This window comes from Maylandia zebra, linkage group LG12 (assembly GCF_041146795.1).
Source record: "Maylandia zebra isolate NMK-2024a linkage group LG12, Mzebra_GT3a, whole genome shotgun sequence".
NCBI lineage: Eukaryota > Metazoa > Chordata > Actinopteri > Cichliformes > Cichlidae > Maylandia > Maylandia zebra.
In genome coordinates this window covers 14,482,303-14,500,501 of record NC_135178.1, presented here as the reverse complement: position 1 = coordinate 14,500,501, position 18,199 = coordinate 14,482,303, and the positions used below count along the sequence as shown (strand labels likewise).

The following is an 18,199-nucleotide window of genomic DNA, read 5'->3' as shown; positions in this document are numbered from 1 at the left end:
CCTCTTCACTAACCTCCTAACATTGTCTCTGTTCATCTGCCCCTCCTCCTCTTCCTCTGTCTCTAGCAGTCTCCATCCCTGTCCTATCTCTCCAGTCATGTTTAACTCATATCATTTTATGTATTTTATGTATTTGCCCTTTTCACCTATTTCTTTCTTCGTCCTTTTTTTCTTTTTTTTGTATTCCTGTTTTCTCTTAGTTTTTCACCTTTTCTTTATTTCTCCCTCCTCACTTTCTTCTTCTCTTGCCATCTCTCTCCTTCAGTCTTGTTCCATTCGTTCTGATTTTCCCTCCACTCTGTTTAATCTTAGCGGATGTTTAATGAAATCCCTGCTGAAATGGACAATTGTTGCTTTGAGAATATTTATAGAAAGGAATAATCAGCCTTGTTTTGTGTGTGTGTGTGTGCGTGCCTGCATGTTACCACCCCTTCCCCCCTTTAAAGAAATAATTAGTTGAAGGCAGGACTGTGAAAGCTCTGAGCTTTGAGCTGAACAACAGACAGACAGGCACAGGAGCGCAGAACCATGGGTAAACAACTCTGGCATCATGGGTACTGCTGCTGCCAGTGTTTACTTTATTATGACTAACATGGTTATTGCTCAGTTGATGCAACTCAGAACAGTTCAGCACAGAGGATGACAGATTAAAATGTGAGTAATGCACAGACATCACCCACGGAGTGCGTGGACTGAAAGGATTTTACTGTTTTTTGTAGAAATTTGCTGCTATACCGTTTAAGTTGCACTTGACCGCTGAAAAAAATGTGCCATACTGTAATAAACAATAAATTCCTGTGTCACTGTTCATGAGTGTAATCTCTATAAGATACCAATGATCAAAACTAATATGATCTCCAGTGTTTTGGTTTTTTTCCTCACGAGGTGCATTAAAGTTCAAGGATTTTAATGTCTGCAGCATCGTTGTTACCACTCATTTACTCAGATTTTCCCTTTTCGCCACCGTTTAATTGCTTTGACTGCAGTAAAATATGGCTTGGGTTTTCTTTGTTTGTTTGGGGGGTTTTTTGTTTTGTTTTTTACAACCAGCACTCAAAAATATTTACTTTATCAGGATGTAGAAAAAGGGAAAGCATCATGTCTTTACATTTGTGTGGCGGGAACCCAAAAACATTCTGCTCTGAATCTGAATTTGCTCCTTGAAGAATTGTCAAAATTGTTCTGAATCCATTCTATAATTAGTCAAACTTTTTTAGATTTATTGTAAAAATAGTTTTGAAATAGTGAGACATTGATTAATTTTTAGTGATGCATCAGTGTAATATTATTTTTCCTTAATTATTATTATTATTTATGCACAAGTTCTGGATATCCTTTGTGAAATTTAAACTTCTGGTTTTATGTGTTGTTAGTACATGTGACTTATTCATTTCAAGTTAGCAATATAAATCAACCACTATTAAAATCTGCACATTTTATGGGGTTTCCCTCCTTTGTGTGATGTAAGAAACCTTTTTAGATTTGCTGCAGTGGCAGTTCTTGGGTCAGTTTCGCATATTTTCTGAAGCACTAAACAACAAATATTTTACAGTCAAACACTTTTGTTTTAGAAGTAATCCTTTCTGACTAAATGACCTTTCAGGACAAGCTCGAACATGGTCATTCCCATCTCTGATAACCATATGCAAATTTCCAGCAGTAAAATATGAGTGACAGAGGAGGGAGACGTGGAGAATCCACGTTTCCTTCCCCGAATTTCCGCAGGCTTGTCACACCGCTGTTTCGGCAGTGACACTCTAATTCCGCTGCTGCACTCCCTACCTAGCTCCTCGGCTTTCTCTTATTATTTTTTTCATTTCAGTCTGTTTCATCTGTCTTTTTCCCCCCCCTCGTTCTCTATTTTTGTTTGTCTCCTGGCTGACTGAGTGAGTGAGTCGTCGGTTGTGTTGTGTCGTATTTGACAGCAGTCTGGGAGCCAAGCTGTCACTCATACAGCTCCTTGGTCCCACTGTCTTTCTGAAGTCAGTCTCCATTAATATAATAATGGCGTATAGTCGGCACCACTGAATATTTTACTGTAATGTTCAGCAGAACATTACCCCCACACTCAATACCACACAGAGAAAGTCTTACTGCCTGACAGAAACTTTTTATTTTGACTGAAAGGTCTTTGTGCGGTCTGTTTCATCTGTGGAAGTTTCTGTGTTTTTGTTGTGTTTTCCTTTTTGTGCTTTAGGAAAAGTGCTAGGCCCCCGTTTGATAAAGTGACTGAGGGTATTCTTTTTCTTGTCAGGCATCTATTATTGACACTTTCCAGGAATAGGCCTGGGTGCGCCACATGTTCCGCATTTGATTCTGCAGTCGTCATCCCAGGAAAACCATGTTTTATTTTTCAGTGTTGCAGGCTAAACAGTTTGATACAGCACCCTCATAATATTTGACTGTGATTGGAATAGGCATGTGTATTCAGAAAGTGTCTCTTATATTTACCGTTGGTGAAAATAGCAATGCTTAGTCAGATGTATACGGTAGATAATGCGTCTTTTACTCATTGTATCCTACAACCCCTAAACCACCACCCTGACCCTTCACCCATTTTAATTCATCATTCATTTGGACGTCTTCTTCTTGTCCACCTCTGTCTACTATCACTGTGTATGCAGGTGAGCAGGGTGCAGTAACCATGTTTCCTCTGTTCCTGTTGGATCACCACATGACTGCCAGGGAGCTCGGCTTCTGGAACGGCGTCATCGCCATGGGTTTCTCCATCTGCGGATCGTCCCTGGGAGGCCTGCTGCTCGCTCAGTTTAGGTAGCCTTCATCAGCACCATCATTTATCACTGGTTTCACCATGGCCTTTCTGTGGCAGAAATATTTTGTGACTCTTTTAAGTGGTCTCACTTTGCAAAACCCTTCAATTTAAGTGGCGTCTTTGGGGGGTGTTTGCCCTTGAAAAATGTGTAAAATGCCTGTGAAAAACTTTAAATTGCATGTTACTAACTCCACATTCTTCATGAAACTGTGTAATAGTCACCTGGGCTTGAAACTAAGATATTTAATCATGAACTAACCTGGCAGGTAGGTTTCTTCAGTTAATCGATTATTTAATATCAAGTGCTAAAGAGTACTGAAAAAAGTCCATCACCATCAATCCAAGAAGACATTGCAAAATCACTTTCTTATAGGTCTATCCATTTCTGTTATATAGTACTGTGCACTTTTTAAAGTGGCCTTGAACAATAATTCTTTGGGTTTTCTGAAGGTCTATAAAATGTTTCTTGGGACATTGACTGCTTTGTCATTCATTTTCGGTCTCGTCCTTGAACCTGACCATTTTCAGAGTATGTTGTTGGGGTTTCTTATTTTTGTTTAGTTGTTTTTTGTTAAGCCACATAACACTGTCCCCTGAATCATTCATACATAAAAAAGACTCCTTACTCAAGAGATGAACCTGTAATTTTTCTATACATAACAGACAACTGTAGCAAAGAACCAATTTTAAATTGTAGCTTTAGGTACTTTGTTACAAGCAGGCTGTACCAAAAACACATAATTTTTACCCATTTCTTTCTTTGAATCCAAGAATAAACTGCAGAGATAATAGTTTGATAGGCACCAACAAGGCTATTCTGTTGTTTCAAAAATTGGAGGTGAAGATTTGATTTACTCTCTAAACAAAAATCTTAAACTATTACTAATGTAGTCAGAAAATACACAAAAACCACTGTAGATTCAAGTTTAAATTGCATAAAAGAGTTTATTGAAAAGCAGTTCCAATAAACCCAAAGCTCAGACAAAAAAGAGACAAAAATGCCCTGGGGGATGCAAACAGTAGACAAACAAAATCAAACCCTATTAAAGACAGACACACCGGGCGGTAGGAGGGGGGGTCTTAATTTATAGAGAATGGCCTACTGTGCCCTCCCCCTCCTGCCTCCATTCTAGCAGGTATTCAGCTCTAATAAAATGGTACTCTCTCGTTTGTAGTTTATTACTTTTAGCTAGGTCAGACTTCAACGTCATACTATTTGTCAAAACATTCCCCTTTGAAGAACCCATTCCCTTTTGATGTAGCCATGTGTTCTCATGATCACCATCCGATGAGCCCAGGTGTTAGTCTTGTTGGATGGGTTTCACATCTGGTGTCCAAGCATAACGCACACACAAAACAATCACCTCTTTAGTGCAGATACTTGAGCACAACATGTCGCTAACTTGTGCTCTGAACACTATGCATGTTGTGAGAGTACAGTACTGGGCCATTATATGGAAACTAAAGTAAAGTGTCCTATAGTGTTAATCTTTTATAATACTCCAGTATTTATTGTAAATTTATAATGACTTTGAGTATTTCCAGTGTTAATTACTTTTTAGTGTTTACTTCAGTAAAACTGAGACAAAATAATAGTCCAGTAAACACACTGATTAACTAAGGATGGTGAAATAAACAGTAGTAATACTTTTCACAGTATGCAGTGTTGCATAGGCCAGAGTGGTTTCATAACGTGAAATATCAAACAATTCTCAAAGAGCTATTAGCCTTAAAAATTGTGCTTTGTGTGTATGTAGTGAGTCCTTAAAAATTTGAGGAAACTGGTGAAAAAGTTCACTTCACTTGTTTCACCTACTGTTCACTGAAGCTTTATCAGAAAGGGTCTAAGTGGAAGAGTGGCTGTCAAGAAATTACTTACCCACCATTATTTTCATCTGTGATTTTGTGTGCACTGACTGTCTCCTTTACTTCTCTATCTCATGTTTTAAGCCTCGTATCACTCTTTATATGGTTTGCAGTAATTTAAGTAAACACTGCCTTGTTTGAGAGCATGGGAACCCTCTCTCTGGAGCGTGGACATGAGCAGCAAATCCATCAGACAAACACTGATGTGTGCAAAGACACAATGCAAACACACACACAAGGACCCCTCAAGTTTGACACAATATCCACCTAGTTTTTTTAATTGTCACCTTTACAGACAGGTATAAGATGCTAGACTTTCTGCTACAGGTGACAGACAGGTACCTGTTAGAACATTCAATTGTAAATTACAACAGTTTGAGATGAATAAACATTGTCAGGGGTGGGATTACATCAGGGATCTGCTCTTAGCCCTTACTTGTTTCCAATAGTGATGAATAGGTTAACAGAGGAGTCAGGAAGGAAGACTGTGCGCTATGGTCTTTATAGATGGTAATGGTGATCTGTAGTTAGAGTAGGGAAGAGGTGGAAGATAGACTTCAGAGGTAAAAGTATGCTCTGGAGAAAAGAAGAATGAAAGTCAGAAGCAAGACAGAATGCTTATGGAATGGTGAAGGGTAGTAAAGGAGTTTGAATACCTGGAATCAACCGTCCAAAGCAATGGACAGTAGTTCACAAGAGAGGTAAAGAAGAGAGTGCAGGAAAGGTGGGGTGGGTGGAGACGAGTGTTAGTGGTGATGTATGACAGAAGGAAAGTGGCAAGTGAAGGTTTGCAAGATGTTAGCAAGACCATCTATGATGTATGGATTGGAGATGGTGACACTAACAAAAAGAAAGGTGGTAGAGTTGAAGATACTCAGCTTTTCACCGGGAGTGACCAGAATGGATAGGATTAGAAACAAGTACATCAGAGGGACAGCTTAGATGCAGTTTGGAGACAAAAAGGGGCAAGATGGTTTAGGCATGTATAGAGTACAGATACTGGATAAGATTAAGTTGCCTGGCAGGAGGAAAAGAGGAAGACCACAGAGAAGATTTGTGGCTGTGGTGAAGGAGGACATGTGGAGGGTTGGTGTGACAGAAGAGGATGCTAGGAATGGGGTGAGATCAGGTGAGATGGAGGAAGATGATCCACTCTGGTGACTCTTGAAGGGAGGAGCCAAAAAAGTAATCTATAAAACTTTTTAAAGATTCGTAAAGTTATGAGATTTGTTAATTACTGTTTATACCAAAAACCTTTTCAGGAAAAAAAACAAAACCTGTCAATCTTACAATAATAAAAAAAGACAAATTTCCATAGACTCTGGTGTATTTGAATAAACATCTTTTGTGTTAATAATATGATTTTTAAACATTTTCCATGTTAAATACAGATGACATAAAATTGCCATTTGCACCTGACCACAGTTATGTAAGATTATTCGATCTGCCTATAGAATCACTTTGTAGGACGGCCCTGCCTATGGCCATTGTGATGCGATGGGAACTGTGACTAACAACAATACCTGGACAGAGGATATTATGTTAGTTCCCACTCCATGCAGTGATGTAGTCTTAATATAAATCCTTATTCTTGCTATTAATTCACATCTTTGCTGATTAGAACATTCTGCACCTATGTGCATAAAGTAATTAGCATATGTTAGATGTACATGGTATAATGACGAGCTAATGGATAAGCAAAGTCTCTGTTGCCCTGTTTTGTTATCTGCGTCAGTGCTGTATGAGTGTGTTTGCTTGCCTGTTTGTTGACATGTATCAGTTGCCATGTGCTCTCTCTTATGTCAGTCTGTTTGTCCTTTTTCTTCCACTTGGATTCCAGGCTTTCTCCACTTGTCAGGTGACACTAGCAAACACAAAGAAAGCCTCCAAAGGCAAAAATTTCTTTTTTTTTTTTTTTTTTAGGGAAAGTGCTTTCAAAAGATGTCATTGTCATACTTTGGCTTTTGATCTTTCACTCTCCCTCTCCATTTCACACCTATGTAACTTGTAAAGGCGGTAAAATCTTCACACCCTCACAACACAGAGAATACTCTCTAAATGTGTTATTTTGCACAAGATAGACAGATTTAGCCTGGAAATTATACCTTTAAATTTGTACAAGCCATCAATTTCATTACCAATCTTTTTTTCATTTTGCAAGGTTTTGCACTGACCCAAAATATACTTAGTAAGTATTCTTGGTGATGTTTTAGGTTTAAAACCATTGTACAATAAAATTCAAAGACTGTACATTGGGAAATAAATCACTGGCTTCATCCAGTCTCAAACTGTCTTCCCCTAGTAGTAATTTATTTGAACTGTGTGTAAAGCTCTGGGTTTGAGCGTGGGGGTTGCACATTCTCCCTGTCCCTGTGTGGGTTCTTTGCAGGTACTGTGGTTCTAGTTTTGTCTCATCCGACCAAAGGATGGCCTCCAGTCTGCATAATCTTTTTCCGGGTTGTCCTTGACATGCTTCACTCTGGCTTGAAAGTGTGTCTTCTGCAAAAGTGATGTTTTTACTGGATTCTCACAGTCCATTCCTGTACAGGTGGAGTGAATATTTCGTATAATCATCTCCTGTTTTGTGAGAATCAAGAATTCTTTTTCTCAAGTATGAACTGTTTTTCTTTTATTTTTGGTATGATGCTTTCTCATGTGACCGCTGAAGATAACCCCTTAGTTTTAACTTGATTTTACAAGCTGTGAGAATTAAAAAGTGAAATCACATCATTGCACAGCAGTGGTTTGTGCCTGTGGGTCTGTTATGACAAATGTGTAGTAGATTCAGTGTTAAAACTAGTTTCTGATTGTACGTACACTCAGCTCCTCCACTTGGTTACTACTTCTCATCACCTGCACGTACACACACGTACACACACATACGCACACACAGAAAGGGCTGTTAGTTAGGCTGGGCTGTTGTTCCTCCTCTAAAAGCTCCGTTGGAAGGTATATCCTCACTACCATCAGAAACGGCTGAGTGGTCAGTGAGTGACCCCCTTTACAACTGCCCCTGGCAACCTGAGAACGTAGTTATTCTTATCTGGGCCTGGCCCGTGTGAGGTGGCAGCCAGGGAGGTTTCTTTTTCTCACACACACACATCCCTCAGCATCTCTTGAGAGCGCGCGATATGAAAGGCTGTCATTGAGAAGGGAGGCAAAGGAGCAACAGAGAGAAGAATGTCTTTAGCATGTGAATGATGCAGGATTGGTTTTCCAGTAGAGAGGTAAGGAAACGCTGGGTGCAGGGGGAAGAGAGAGCCAGATAAAGATACAGGGAAGAGTGAAAGAAGAAAGAGGGGGGGTCTTGAACAGAAATAAAAATACATTTAAATTAAAAGAGTTTATGGCATCAACTTGGGTTTTAGGTTTTGAGATGTTTTGAAACGCACAGGTTTTAATCCATTAATCATGTAATCAAATAACTTATCAATATAGTCGATAGCTCCGCTGGAAAATATAATCACGACAGCCCTGGTACAGATCTATTTGGGAACCATTATTTCTCCTCGTTTCCGGTCACATTTATACTGGCAGACATGTTTAAAGAGTCTGTCTGAATATGAAAGATAAATTCAGATTTTCTTACCTAACTAAATCAGATAACCTGTCTTGTGTGTCCCTTTCTTTCTCACAACCTTTTTTTAAAACACATAAATAATTACATGCAAAAAACCCCCATAAACAAACACACACAGTCCCTTGAGTGGCAGGTATCCTCTGAGTGATTGGCATTGTTAATCCCTGATGTCACACAACAGTGTGAGTGCGTGTGTGTGTTTTTATGTATGTTAACAGTGATTAATTATCTTTCTCATGCTGGGGATCTCCTTAGGTTATTGATTACGTCATGAACCAGACCCACAGGGGGATGATTTTCTTGCACTAACAGGGAATCAATTAGTGTCTGGGGACTTGTTTACTTATGCACGTGCACGTATGTAACTGTGTGCGCGCGTGCGTCTGTGAAATGCGAAGAAACAAACAAAGTGTCTCTAAATGTAATGATATTAGCTTGGAGTGGCTTTCATCAGGTATCACACTGCTCACCAATACACTTAAAAGTTAGTTAACAGCTCTTTGATGATCTTCTTGTTTGCTGGTTTTTCCTCAGCATCGGGGCCCTGATGCGGCGCGTGTTTGTGTTGCGAACAATCAGCATGGTCTTCCAGAGTTCTCTGCTCACTGTCCTCGAACCATCACCGCTCATGAAAGGTGAGAAGCAAACCCACAATAAGACAATGGTCACAAAGTAAATGATTTCAAAATATTTTAACAAATGCTACAATTCTGGATTATTTAGTCCGGTTTATGTTTGGTGCTCTGATGTAAATATGACAGAAGCGGGCAATGAAAACAAAGAGCTACATGTTTGGTCATCATGTCAATGAGCATATATGCAGTAATCAAATAAACAAGTGTTAATACTCACTGACCCGTATTAACCTAGAATCTTTATATTCTTTGTTTTAAGAATTGTGAATGGCAGTGAATAATATCACACACACACCAAACACAGTGAAGCTACAAAGCCTAACAGTGGCCACAGTTACAGTTTTATCAGCAGGGAATGAAGTCAGCAAAAATAATGCTGTTCAGTGCTTATGGCAGGCTCAGCAAGACACAAGCAATGATAGTCCCCAGGTTTACTGCAATGCTATTGTTTTATGGTATTTCTGCTAGTGCATTTAGGTTCTGGATATGTGTAAAATGAGTGTTAGTTCTGTGGTTAAGCAGCTGATATTTATTTATTTATTTGTTTCTTTGTTTGTTTATAGTGACAGTGACAGGAAAGTAACTTGATATTGAGGTTAAGTAAGACTTCGGTAGCAGGGTTTTACATTAGACATTTGTTGTGACAGGATAAGATGTAAATCTTTCAGTAGATTCATTCAGATTTAATGCATTTCCATGTGCACTTGAAGCTGACCTGTAGTCATTGGCCTAACACGTCATCGCTCCAGTCGGATATATAACAAGAGACGTTTAGAAGTAGGGCTTCCAAAACCTTCTTCTTTAAACTGGCAATTTGTATAGTGTGTGGTAGGAGTGACAGGTGGGTCTGAAGTGAGGGGTGCGATTACATCAGGGATGGACCCTGAACCCCTTCTTGTTTCCAGTGGTGATGGACAGGCTAACAGATGAAGTTAGCTGGAGCCTATGGAGAGACTGTGATGTCTCCAAATAACATTGTGCTCTGTAGTGAAAGTAGAGAGCTGATGGATGAGAGCCTGGTTAGGTGGAAGTGTGCTCTGAAGAGAACAGAAGTGAAAGTCAGCAAAAGTAAGACAGAATACATGTGTATGAATGAGAGAGAGAGACAGGTATAATGATTTTAAATATCTCAAGTCAACCCTCCAAAGCAACAGACGGTACAGAAGAAAGGTGAACAAGAGGGTGCAGGCAGGTTGGAGTGGATGGGGGAAAGTGTCAGGGGTGATTTGTGACAGGTGAGGGCAGCAAGAGGGAAAGGAAAGGCTTGCAACTTGGTAGTGAGTCCTTTTATGACGTGTAGTTTGGAGATGGCGGCCCTGACAGAAAGACAGGTGCCAGGTGCTTAGTGACCAGGATGGACAAGATTAGAAATGAGGATATCAGAGAGACAAGGGTGAGATGGTTTTGGCATGTGCAGAGGAGGGATAGTGGGATTATTGGACAAAGGATGCTGAACATGAAGCTGCCAGGCGGGAAGAAAAGAGGAAGATTCGTGATGTAGTCAAGGAGGACATGCAGAGTGTTGGAGTGACGGAAAAGAATGCAAGGGGTTAGATGGAGGCGAACAATCCTATTGGGATCCCTTAATGGGAGCAACTAAAATAGGAAGATTGGGGAAAAGAGAGTTGTTGAAATCATGAATGACTACAATATAAAATGTTTGAGATTTTGAACACTTTTTGTGTCAGCTGTATGACAAGTGAAGAACCCTTAGAAGGAAAAGTGGGTCAAGTTTGAAAGGTCAAACTTTGGATGTAAAGCCTGGTACTAATGTCACTGGCAGTTTCAAATGCTGTTAGACCTTGTGTTAACCAGTGGCCTATAGTTCAAGCGTTCAGTCTTAATGCATGACGTGGAGGACGTCTGTAGGAGAGGTCTCCCTCCAGACAGTTATTCATTTATTAATGTCTGAATGACACATCTGATTGCGCTGAACAGCCGGTCGGGATTCACATTCACACCATTCATCTCCTCCTGAGCCCGTCTCTTACCCTATCAAGCTTCTCCAACTCAAAGTAAAGGCATCTCCCGCCTCCATTTTAAACCCAGAACAAAGATTTCAGGAAAACTTGACTAAAAACCCTCAAAACAGAAAAAAAACATTCAGTTTCAGATTTTTCAATATTACATGATAACCCTCCGCTTCCCGTTCTTCCAGTCTGATCAGTCGGTGTATCTTTTTGACTCCACCAGTCTTATGTCGCTGACTGAAGAGTCTTGCTCGGCAAAAACTCTGGCGGCTTGAGTGAATAATTCAGTGTTAGTGGGAGCAGAGACAGATAGGCTCTGTGGTTCCTCTGTTTCCCCACTAACACTGCTCTGCCACTTCCCCTCAGAGGATACACTACATGTGTTTTGGGGACTGGGACTGAGGGGGGGGAGCTGCACTTCAGCAGATTACCGTTTCTCGCTGCTTTGTCTCTCTGCTTTCACTTTAACATAGAATTGTAAAGTGAGTAGTGTAGCAGAGAAAACGACGTGTAAAGCTGCAAGCTTTCTGCCTGCTTTCAGAAAAGGAACTGCTGGGTTTTCTGTTGTCTTATTGTAGTTAGACTCAGATGCGTCAAGGCTGGTTTTGATCCATTTTACTTGCGTGTGTGTGCTTTCTCAGGTATGGCAGTCTTGAGCATGAGTGTTCAACACTTCCTGGGTGGTCTCATCACCACGCTCACCTTCACTACCATGATGCATTGCACTCAGAGGGCCGAGGAAAGCATTCAGGTAAAAAGGAGTTCTGTCCAACAAGCTCATTAACTAGCCCAGGGCTGCTTTCATGTACAAGTTTTGCTCTGTTGTCATCATCTTTTTTAATGTTTATTGCGTTGTGCTTTACTGTTAGGTCTCCTGTGGCTCAACAAGCCAACAATACAGTCTTTTCATTGTTTTCACCCTCTGTCTTTCTCCCCCCCCCCCCCCCCCCCCCCCCCAACCACCTCTGTTTAGGTTAAATTATGTAATGTTAGCTCATTTCCTTTGGTTGTCAAAGTGATGCTGGAGAGGGAAATCTTTCAGCATTAAGTGCCATACCTTTTGTCACCTGTACCTGTCAGTTTTCATCAGCTGTTTCCACCTGGAAAATGTCAAGTTTCAGCAGCCCCAGTTTCCTTGCATTGCTGGCCCCCTTGCTGACATTGTCCCTCCTACTGCCTGTCTCTTTGTCATTCTCTAGTCTTTTAAACGCTCTCTTTTCCAACTCTGAATTTTTTCCTCTCCTTGCTCATTTTCTCCTCTTTGACATAACTCCTTTTGTCCCCGTCGTATCTGGGCCAGCGTTGCCTGGAGGTGATCGTTTTTCACACAGCCATTCAGACGTCACTCAGTCAATCTCTGAAGGTGACAAATTATCATTTAAATTGCTGTCAGTCCTAAAGTGAAAAAGAAAGATGAAGGGGAAAAAAATCACAAGCTGAAGCACAGACACCAGGATCCAGTTATGAAATTTAACTTAATGAAAGGAGAGAGAACAAGTACAGCATTTCACAAGGAGAGCAGAGGTTAATCTGAGAGATTCTCATGACACAGACTGGCTGTTTTTCTTTGTAGTGTCGGTGTGGGATTTTGGTCTGTGTGTACATACATGAGAGGAGAGCATTAGCTCACCTGCGCTTGGTGTGTAAATGTGTGCGTTACTGAAGGTAGTGCTATCCAGTAACAGAAAACTGATACTGTGAGTGCTTGTTAACGATCCCCAGGAGAAAGAAACCGAATCCGTTAAACAAGTTGCTCAGAATAAAGGCACTTCACTTAACTGTGGTTACACAGGCTCTCAGAGCGCTCTACCTCAGCCTGCAGACCACAGACCCCACTCACCACTCATCAGATTCTGATATGATTTTCAGTCTTTGTTTTTTTCCAGTGAGAAATGCCCTCAGCTGATTTAGTGAGCATGGTCCATTCTCCAAAATCTAAAAAAAAAGTCATAAATAAGAAAAGAAAAGACGGTAGTGAACTGCAGAGTAGAGTAGGGCGATATGGCCAAAAATATTTATCACGATATATATTTGAAAATTTGCGATAACGATATAACTGACGATATAATTGATGCGAGACAAAATACAACTCCACAACATTACTAGCGCAAAAAGACAACCTTCCATTTATTTTCACTTAAACAAGAAGCTGGTTTTTATGTACATTAAAGCTTTATAAAAATGTAACAGTGCAAATGCAAATTCCTTGCTGAAAGTTTAACCAAAAGGCATTTCCAGTAGAAATGGGCTGACATATCCTGAGCATAACCATGTATAATATCCACTGAAGTTAAAAAGAGGTGCTTTGCAACATTAAACTGCAGTGTGCAGTACGCATTTTTCGGACCATAAGGTGCACGGGATTATAAGGCACATTAAGTGAAACAAAGCAGTCAGATAAATCAAACTTTATTAAACTCATTCTTCTTGCTTCCTCCACTTCTGTACCATTGATTCATTAATGTTGAATTCTTTGGCAACCGCTCTATTCCCATGTTGTTGCAGTATAACTAACCTCGTATTGTGGATGGATTATCTCAGTTGTTCTCCTGACTGAAGTTTGGTCCGTTTACAGCATCCTGCCATGCGATTGCATTTGTCTCTAACTATCAGGAACCTTAACGTTAACTTTTATAAGTGGAAAAGTGTTAGTGTTCGTCCTCCAGCTTCACTGTTTATGTTATGCTAACATAGCTGTGTCGCTAGCGATCACGTAGCACATCATTATATACCAGCTAGCCCAACTTCAGTAACCCTACAAACGTCACTGCTGTTTAGTTTCCTGTCTTCATTTATGTTGGAAGTGAAAGCAGAGCTGTACGTTTGAATTTTTTCAGAAATCAGTCAGAACATGCAATATCATGCTTAGGTAACTAGCGAAACTAGCGAGCTAACTTCCGCTAGCTTCTGCTAACTTCTAACTCCATTAAATGTAATAAATTTTGTATTCATGGATGCCTGGAAGTTAAACTTCATAGTTACACCTGGTAAAGCAGCAATGCTGATCGTTTTATTAAAGATGAAAGAATTTAGACAGTTTTTAACTCTCAGTGATGCTGCAGTGTTCGTTTGACCTGAAACATACGGAGTTTAGGACCCAGATTACTCCCAGATTTAAGAGCATCTTAGTCCGACATATACGACAATAACGACGGCCGCTTGCATGTTCTGCAAAAAAATGTGCTTTGTCGTGTATCTGACGGACAAACACCAAACCAGTTCCACATCACTGAAGTTGCACCATTTTTACAAACCAATTCTGGTTCATCTGTTTCACTCAACAATCTGCCATGTGTGTATGAAAACAAAGGCACTGCGCATGCGCATTTTACTCATATTCTGTCGCGATATTTCATTTTCCTATCATTGCCTAACATTATACCGGTATTACCGTGAACGGTATAATATGGCCCAGCCCTACTGCAGAGAATATTAAATGTTTTTGCTTTAACAAAAAACAGAAATCAAAGTGATCCCAGTTAAGGGTTAATCTGCTGATAAATTATTGGACTAACTGTCATGGCTCTGTTCCTACAGTAATACAAATAATTTGCAGGAAACACTTAGTCACTTAGTAAGAAACACGAGTATTTCTTGCAGCACGGGACATTTAAGGGATTGTAATGTTACCCTTGTTTATCTCGTTGACAGTGTGCAAACAAAAGCACAATTCTGAACCCGACAAAGTTGTAAAAACGTCCTATAAAGTTAAGTGTGGTATCTTTTTCCTCTTGTAACACAAAAACTAATTTGTAGATAAAATATTTCTTTGTCAGATAAGATAAGATTTCTTTATTAGCCCCAGAGTTGGGAAATTCACAATTAACAGTGCAGGCTTCTTGTAAATGTATTCTGATTATAGGACTCGAAGCATTTGTTCTAATGAATTCTGCTTTTCTTAATTTTAATTAATGTGCTCAGGTAATGGTCTAGGTGTCACTAGAGTTCCATGTTTGTCAGAGCTACCTGCTGCTCTTGGGCAGAGGGAGGAGGCTTGGGGAGATTAGGTAATCTCTTTCCTTCTTGTTCTCCCTCTCTCACTCCGCTCTTGAAAGCCTAAGGCTGAGATCAGATAGCCTGCTTCACTTGGCCTTTTTCCATCATCTCAGGCCATGATCTCACGCTTTCTCTTCCAGTATTCCAGCATTTTGGATTTTTCTCTTCTTTTGCAGTTTGTTTTTCCCAGAAGTTTTCAGATCAAATCTCTCGCCCTGTTTCTCCCTGTAGTGGTTAATTGTGTTAACCATGTTAATGCCTAAGAGACAGAAGGTGATAAGCTGTGCTGGTGGATAGGATGAAGTCTCACGTTGTTGTTGTTTTTTTTTTGTAACTGTGTTGCACTCTACTCCCAATACTGCTATCTCTTTTTACTCACAATGTGTCTTTCTTTCCCAAACTCTCCATTTCCCCTTCTCTCCTCTCACTTCCTTCTACTTTACCTTCCCCTTTTAATCTCTTTTCCCCTCATCCTACCTCTCGGCTGCCAATTCTCCCTGTAGGCGACCCACTACAGTTTCTTGGCTACTCTCGAGGTGCTGGGGAAGCTGATGTTCAGCGCTCTGGCCGGAGGCTTGGTGGATTGGTTTGGTTTCCAAGTTGCCTTCCTCTTCTTCCTCACCCTCTCTGCCGGAACGGCCCTGCACGTGTGGACAGCTACCTTCACCGGTGCTCTTAGGGAACACCAGCAGCCCAAATGAGATCAGGGTGAAACATCCTGGCTTAGGTTCTGAAACAGTGGTGAAATAATTTGAGTATTTGGACTCATTAAAAAGCTCTTGAATCCTGTTAAATGTAACTCACATGACTTCAGAAACTCATTTCAGTTTACGAGATCTTGAATAAGTTTATCTCAGCCATTTTTAATGGAAAATCAGCCATGCTATTTAAGTACTCTGTCACAGAGTTTTTTTCTTGTTGAGTGTTTTCTTAATTGCACATCATGTCCCTGGCAGATTTGCGATATTTTATTTTTGCATATATAAAGTCTTAAAAATACTGGAGTACGGCGAGGCTTGCAGATACTGGGTAGGTAAGGATTAGTGTGTAGAGTTTCCTGAAGGGAGGATGATGAGGTGTGGATAATGTTGGGCAGTTTGGAGTCTAAAAGAATCACTTGGAATCAAAGGGGAAAAAAATCAAAGCCTTTTATAAAATCATCTGAGCTATTTTAATATTGTCATAAGACAGCAATAAGAGCTGTAGCCAAAAGCAATATTGCTTCTTTGTTATGCTTGTTCGGTCATAATGAACTGTATGTAAATTTGTTAATCATTCTCCTGGGTTGTATGGTTTACAGCTGTAAATGGAAAAAAAAATTGCTACCTCGTATCAACGCTGTATGGTACGATGCACAGGAGGCAAATACAGAGTAGCCAGACTGAGTAGAGCGGCAACACATACAACATGCTATCTAACAATTAACCAATGTAGAGTCATATTTACTGGGACTTTCTCATTAAAAAAAAAAAGAATTAAGAGTTACAGATTTAGTATTTACAGTCAGGGTCGTATATTATGGGGAAATAATGAGGACCATACAGCTCATGTAGCTCAGGAACGTGGATAAACTGTTTGTTACATGGCTGTAATACCCAAACACTTAATATTTTATCGTTTATTTATCCTAAAACTTGGGAAAATACTGTGTCACAGCAGCCAAAACATTAAGCACAACATAGCTTAAATAAAGTAGAATAGCTCTGTGAATAGCACAGTAAGGTAAAATGTTAAATTAAAGCTGAAAGTCTAAATTCAAATCAAATCTGTACTGCTTCGTTAAAAAAAAAATCCATTTGTGGACTTTTAGAGTAAAACTGCAAACAAACAACAAAGGGCGTCTCTGTCCAAACACAAGCCGACTGGACTGGACCTGACTGTATTCTGTTTCATTTCTTTGCAGAGTACAATACTCCTTAATACTTCTTTTCTTTTGTTACCAAATACATTCATCCTTCACTTGGCTTCTTGTAGGAAACCTCAGCCTTACACACTGCATGGTGCCATCTCATCTCACCTTTGAATCGAACTTGTTATTAAAGAAAACTTGAATGACCAACATCACTGGGAAACTGCAGTTCTTGACAACATTGTACTTTTTTTGTGTTTTTTCATGTTAAAAAAATATCAAATGCACAATATTACACGCTCTATATGCTGTAACTCTTTATGGTACTGTATCCTATAGAAAATAATTTTCTCCAGTTATAATATACGAATGAAACAGCAATGTAGAATGTTTTTCTTACAAGGCTCGGTGAGAATAAAAGTAAAATCCTTCACATAGCTGAATGTAATAATAGAAATTAAGTCTTAAAATTCATTGTTGGACAACGATGGACTGGTTTTAAATAAAGGCAGTAACCTCAGCACGTTTATCTAAATAAAAAAAGACTGCTTTCACTCACATGGCACATAAAGGGATGCCATAGCACATCTGTACTCTTTTATCCATGTAGCCAGGTCCGATGACTTGTGGTACGTATAAGCAAAGCATATCTCTTGTCTCTCAGCTACTGTGTTGCCTGAGATTTGCACAAAAATAAAACTGCTGAGTAAAACGTTGAGTCTATTTTTGTCTTCCTGTTATTGAATTTTATCACGTTTTTATTCTAGAAAAAAAAGGTCCTATGTGGTCTTTGAGGGTACACCTGCCTTTGAAAATCCACTTTTGACTTGTGGCAACCCTGAAAACCACACTGGCTCTCTGTTGTGTCCTAGCTAAGGGCTACAGAAGTCAATAGGCCCCATGTCACATGATCCCCAACCCCATACAGCTTTAATGACACAACAAATGCTATGAAGGAGGATTAAACCAGCTTACATGGCACCTGAATACACCTCCACTTTACACTTCTTCACCCACTGTCGTTATCTGGGCATTTTGTTGTCTTGCGGGATAAAGGGGAGAGTTTCAAGTGAGCCTTATATGTATCTGTTTAGTTAGGTCTCCATAAGCCTTTCCAAAGTTTGTACTTCTCTCCATAAAACAATCCCTTCTTTCCTTTAATTTTTCCTCAGAGATCACTGTAAATGATTTCGTATGAAGAAAGAGGTTTGAAACAACTGCAGGCAAATAATTTGTGAGCTCTATTTTAAAGCCTGTGCAGATGAGAGTAAAGAAAGGTAAGGAAGTGGTCTTGATCCAGCAGTGCTGATGAGAGTGAGACCTCCTACTGCAGTTGCCAGATTGCCACAAACCTCCCTGTGGTGAGAGTGAGCATCTGAGGGCTGACCTCCCTGCCACAGTTGCCCATTGTAGTGACAGACTGGTGGTTTTGATGTGCGTGTTGGTGCACATGTTAACTCCTAACTTTGTGGAATAAAAATCCTGGGAATTGCATAAGAGCTGTTGCCAACTCGACGACAAGATGGCTCA

At 40.0% G+C, this 18,199-nt stretch overlaps 1 protein-coding gene across 2 annotated transcripts in view; it reads left to right on the top strand.

Moving 5' to 3' along the window:
- The window catches only part of slc33a2 (solute carrier family 33 member 2), a 28,845-nt gene extending 11,458 nt beyond the window's left edge, over window positions 1-17,387 (top strand). For both annotated transcript variants that reach the window (XM_004544226.3, XM_004544225.3), the window contains exons 3-6: window positions 2,625-2,772; window positions 8,754-8,854; window positions 11,466-11,575; window positions 15,324-17,387. In XM_004544226.3, the coding sequence (XP_004544283.1) occupies window positions 2,625-2,772; window positions 8,754-8,854; window positions 11,466-11,575; window positions 15,324-15,521 (557 nt within the window). In that variant the 3' untranslated portion in view covers window positions 15,522-17,387. The remainder of the gene's footprint in view (window positions 1-2,624; window positions 2,773-8,753; window positions 8,855-11,465; window positions 11,576-15,323) is intronic.
- Window positions 17,388-18,199: the final 812 nt, after the last annotated feature.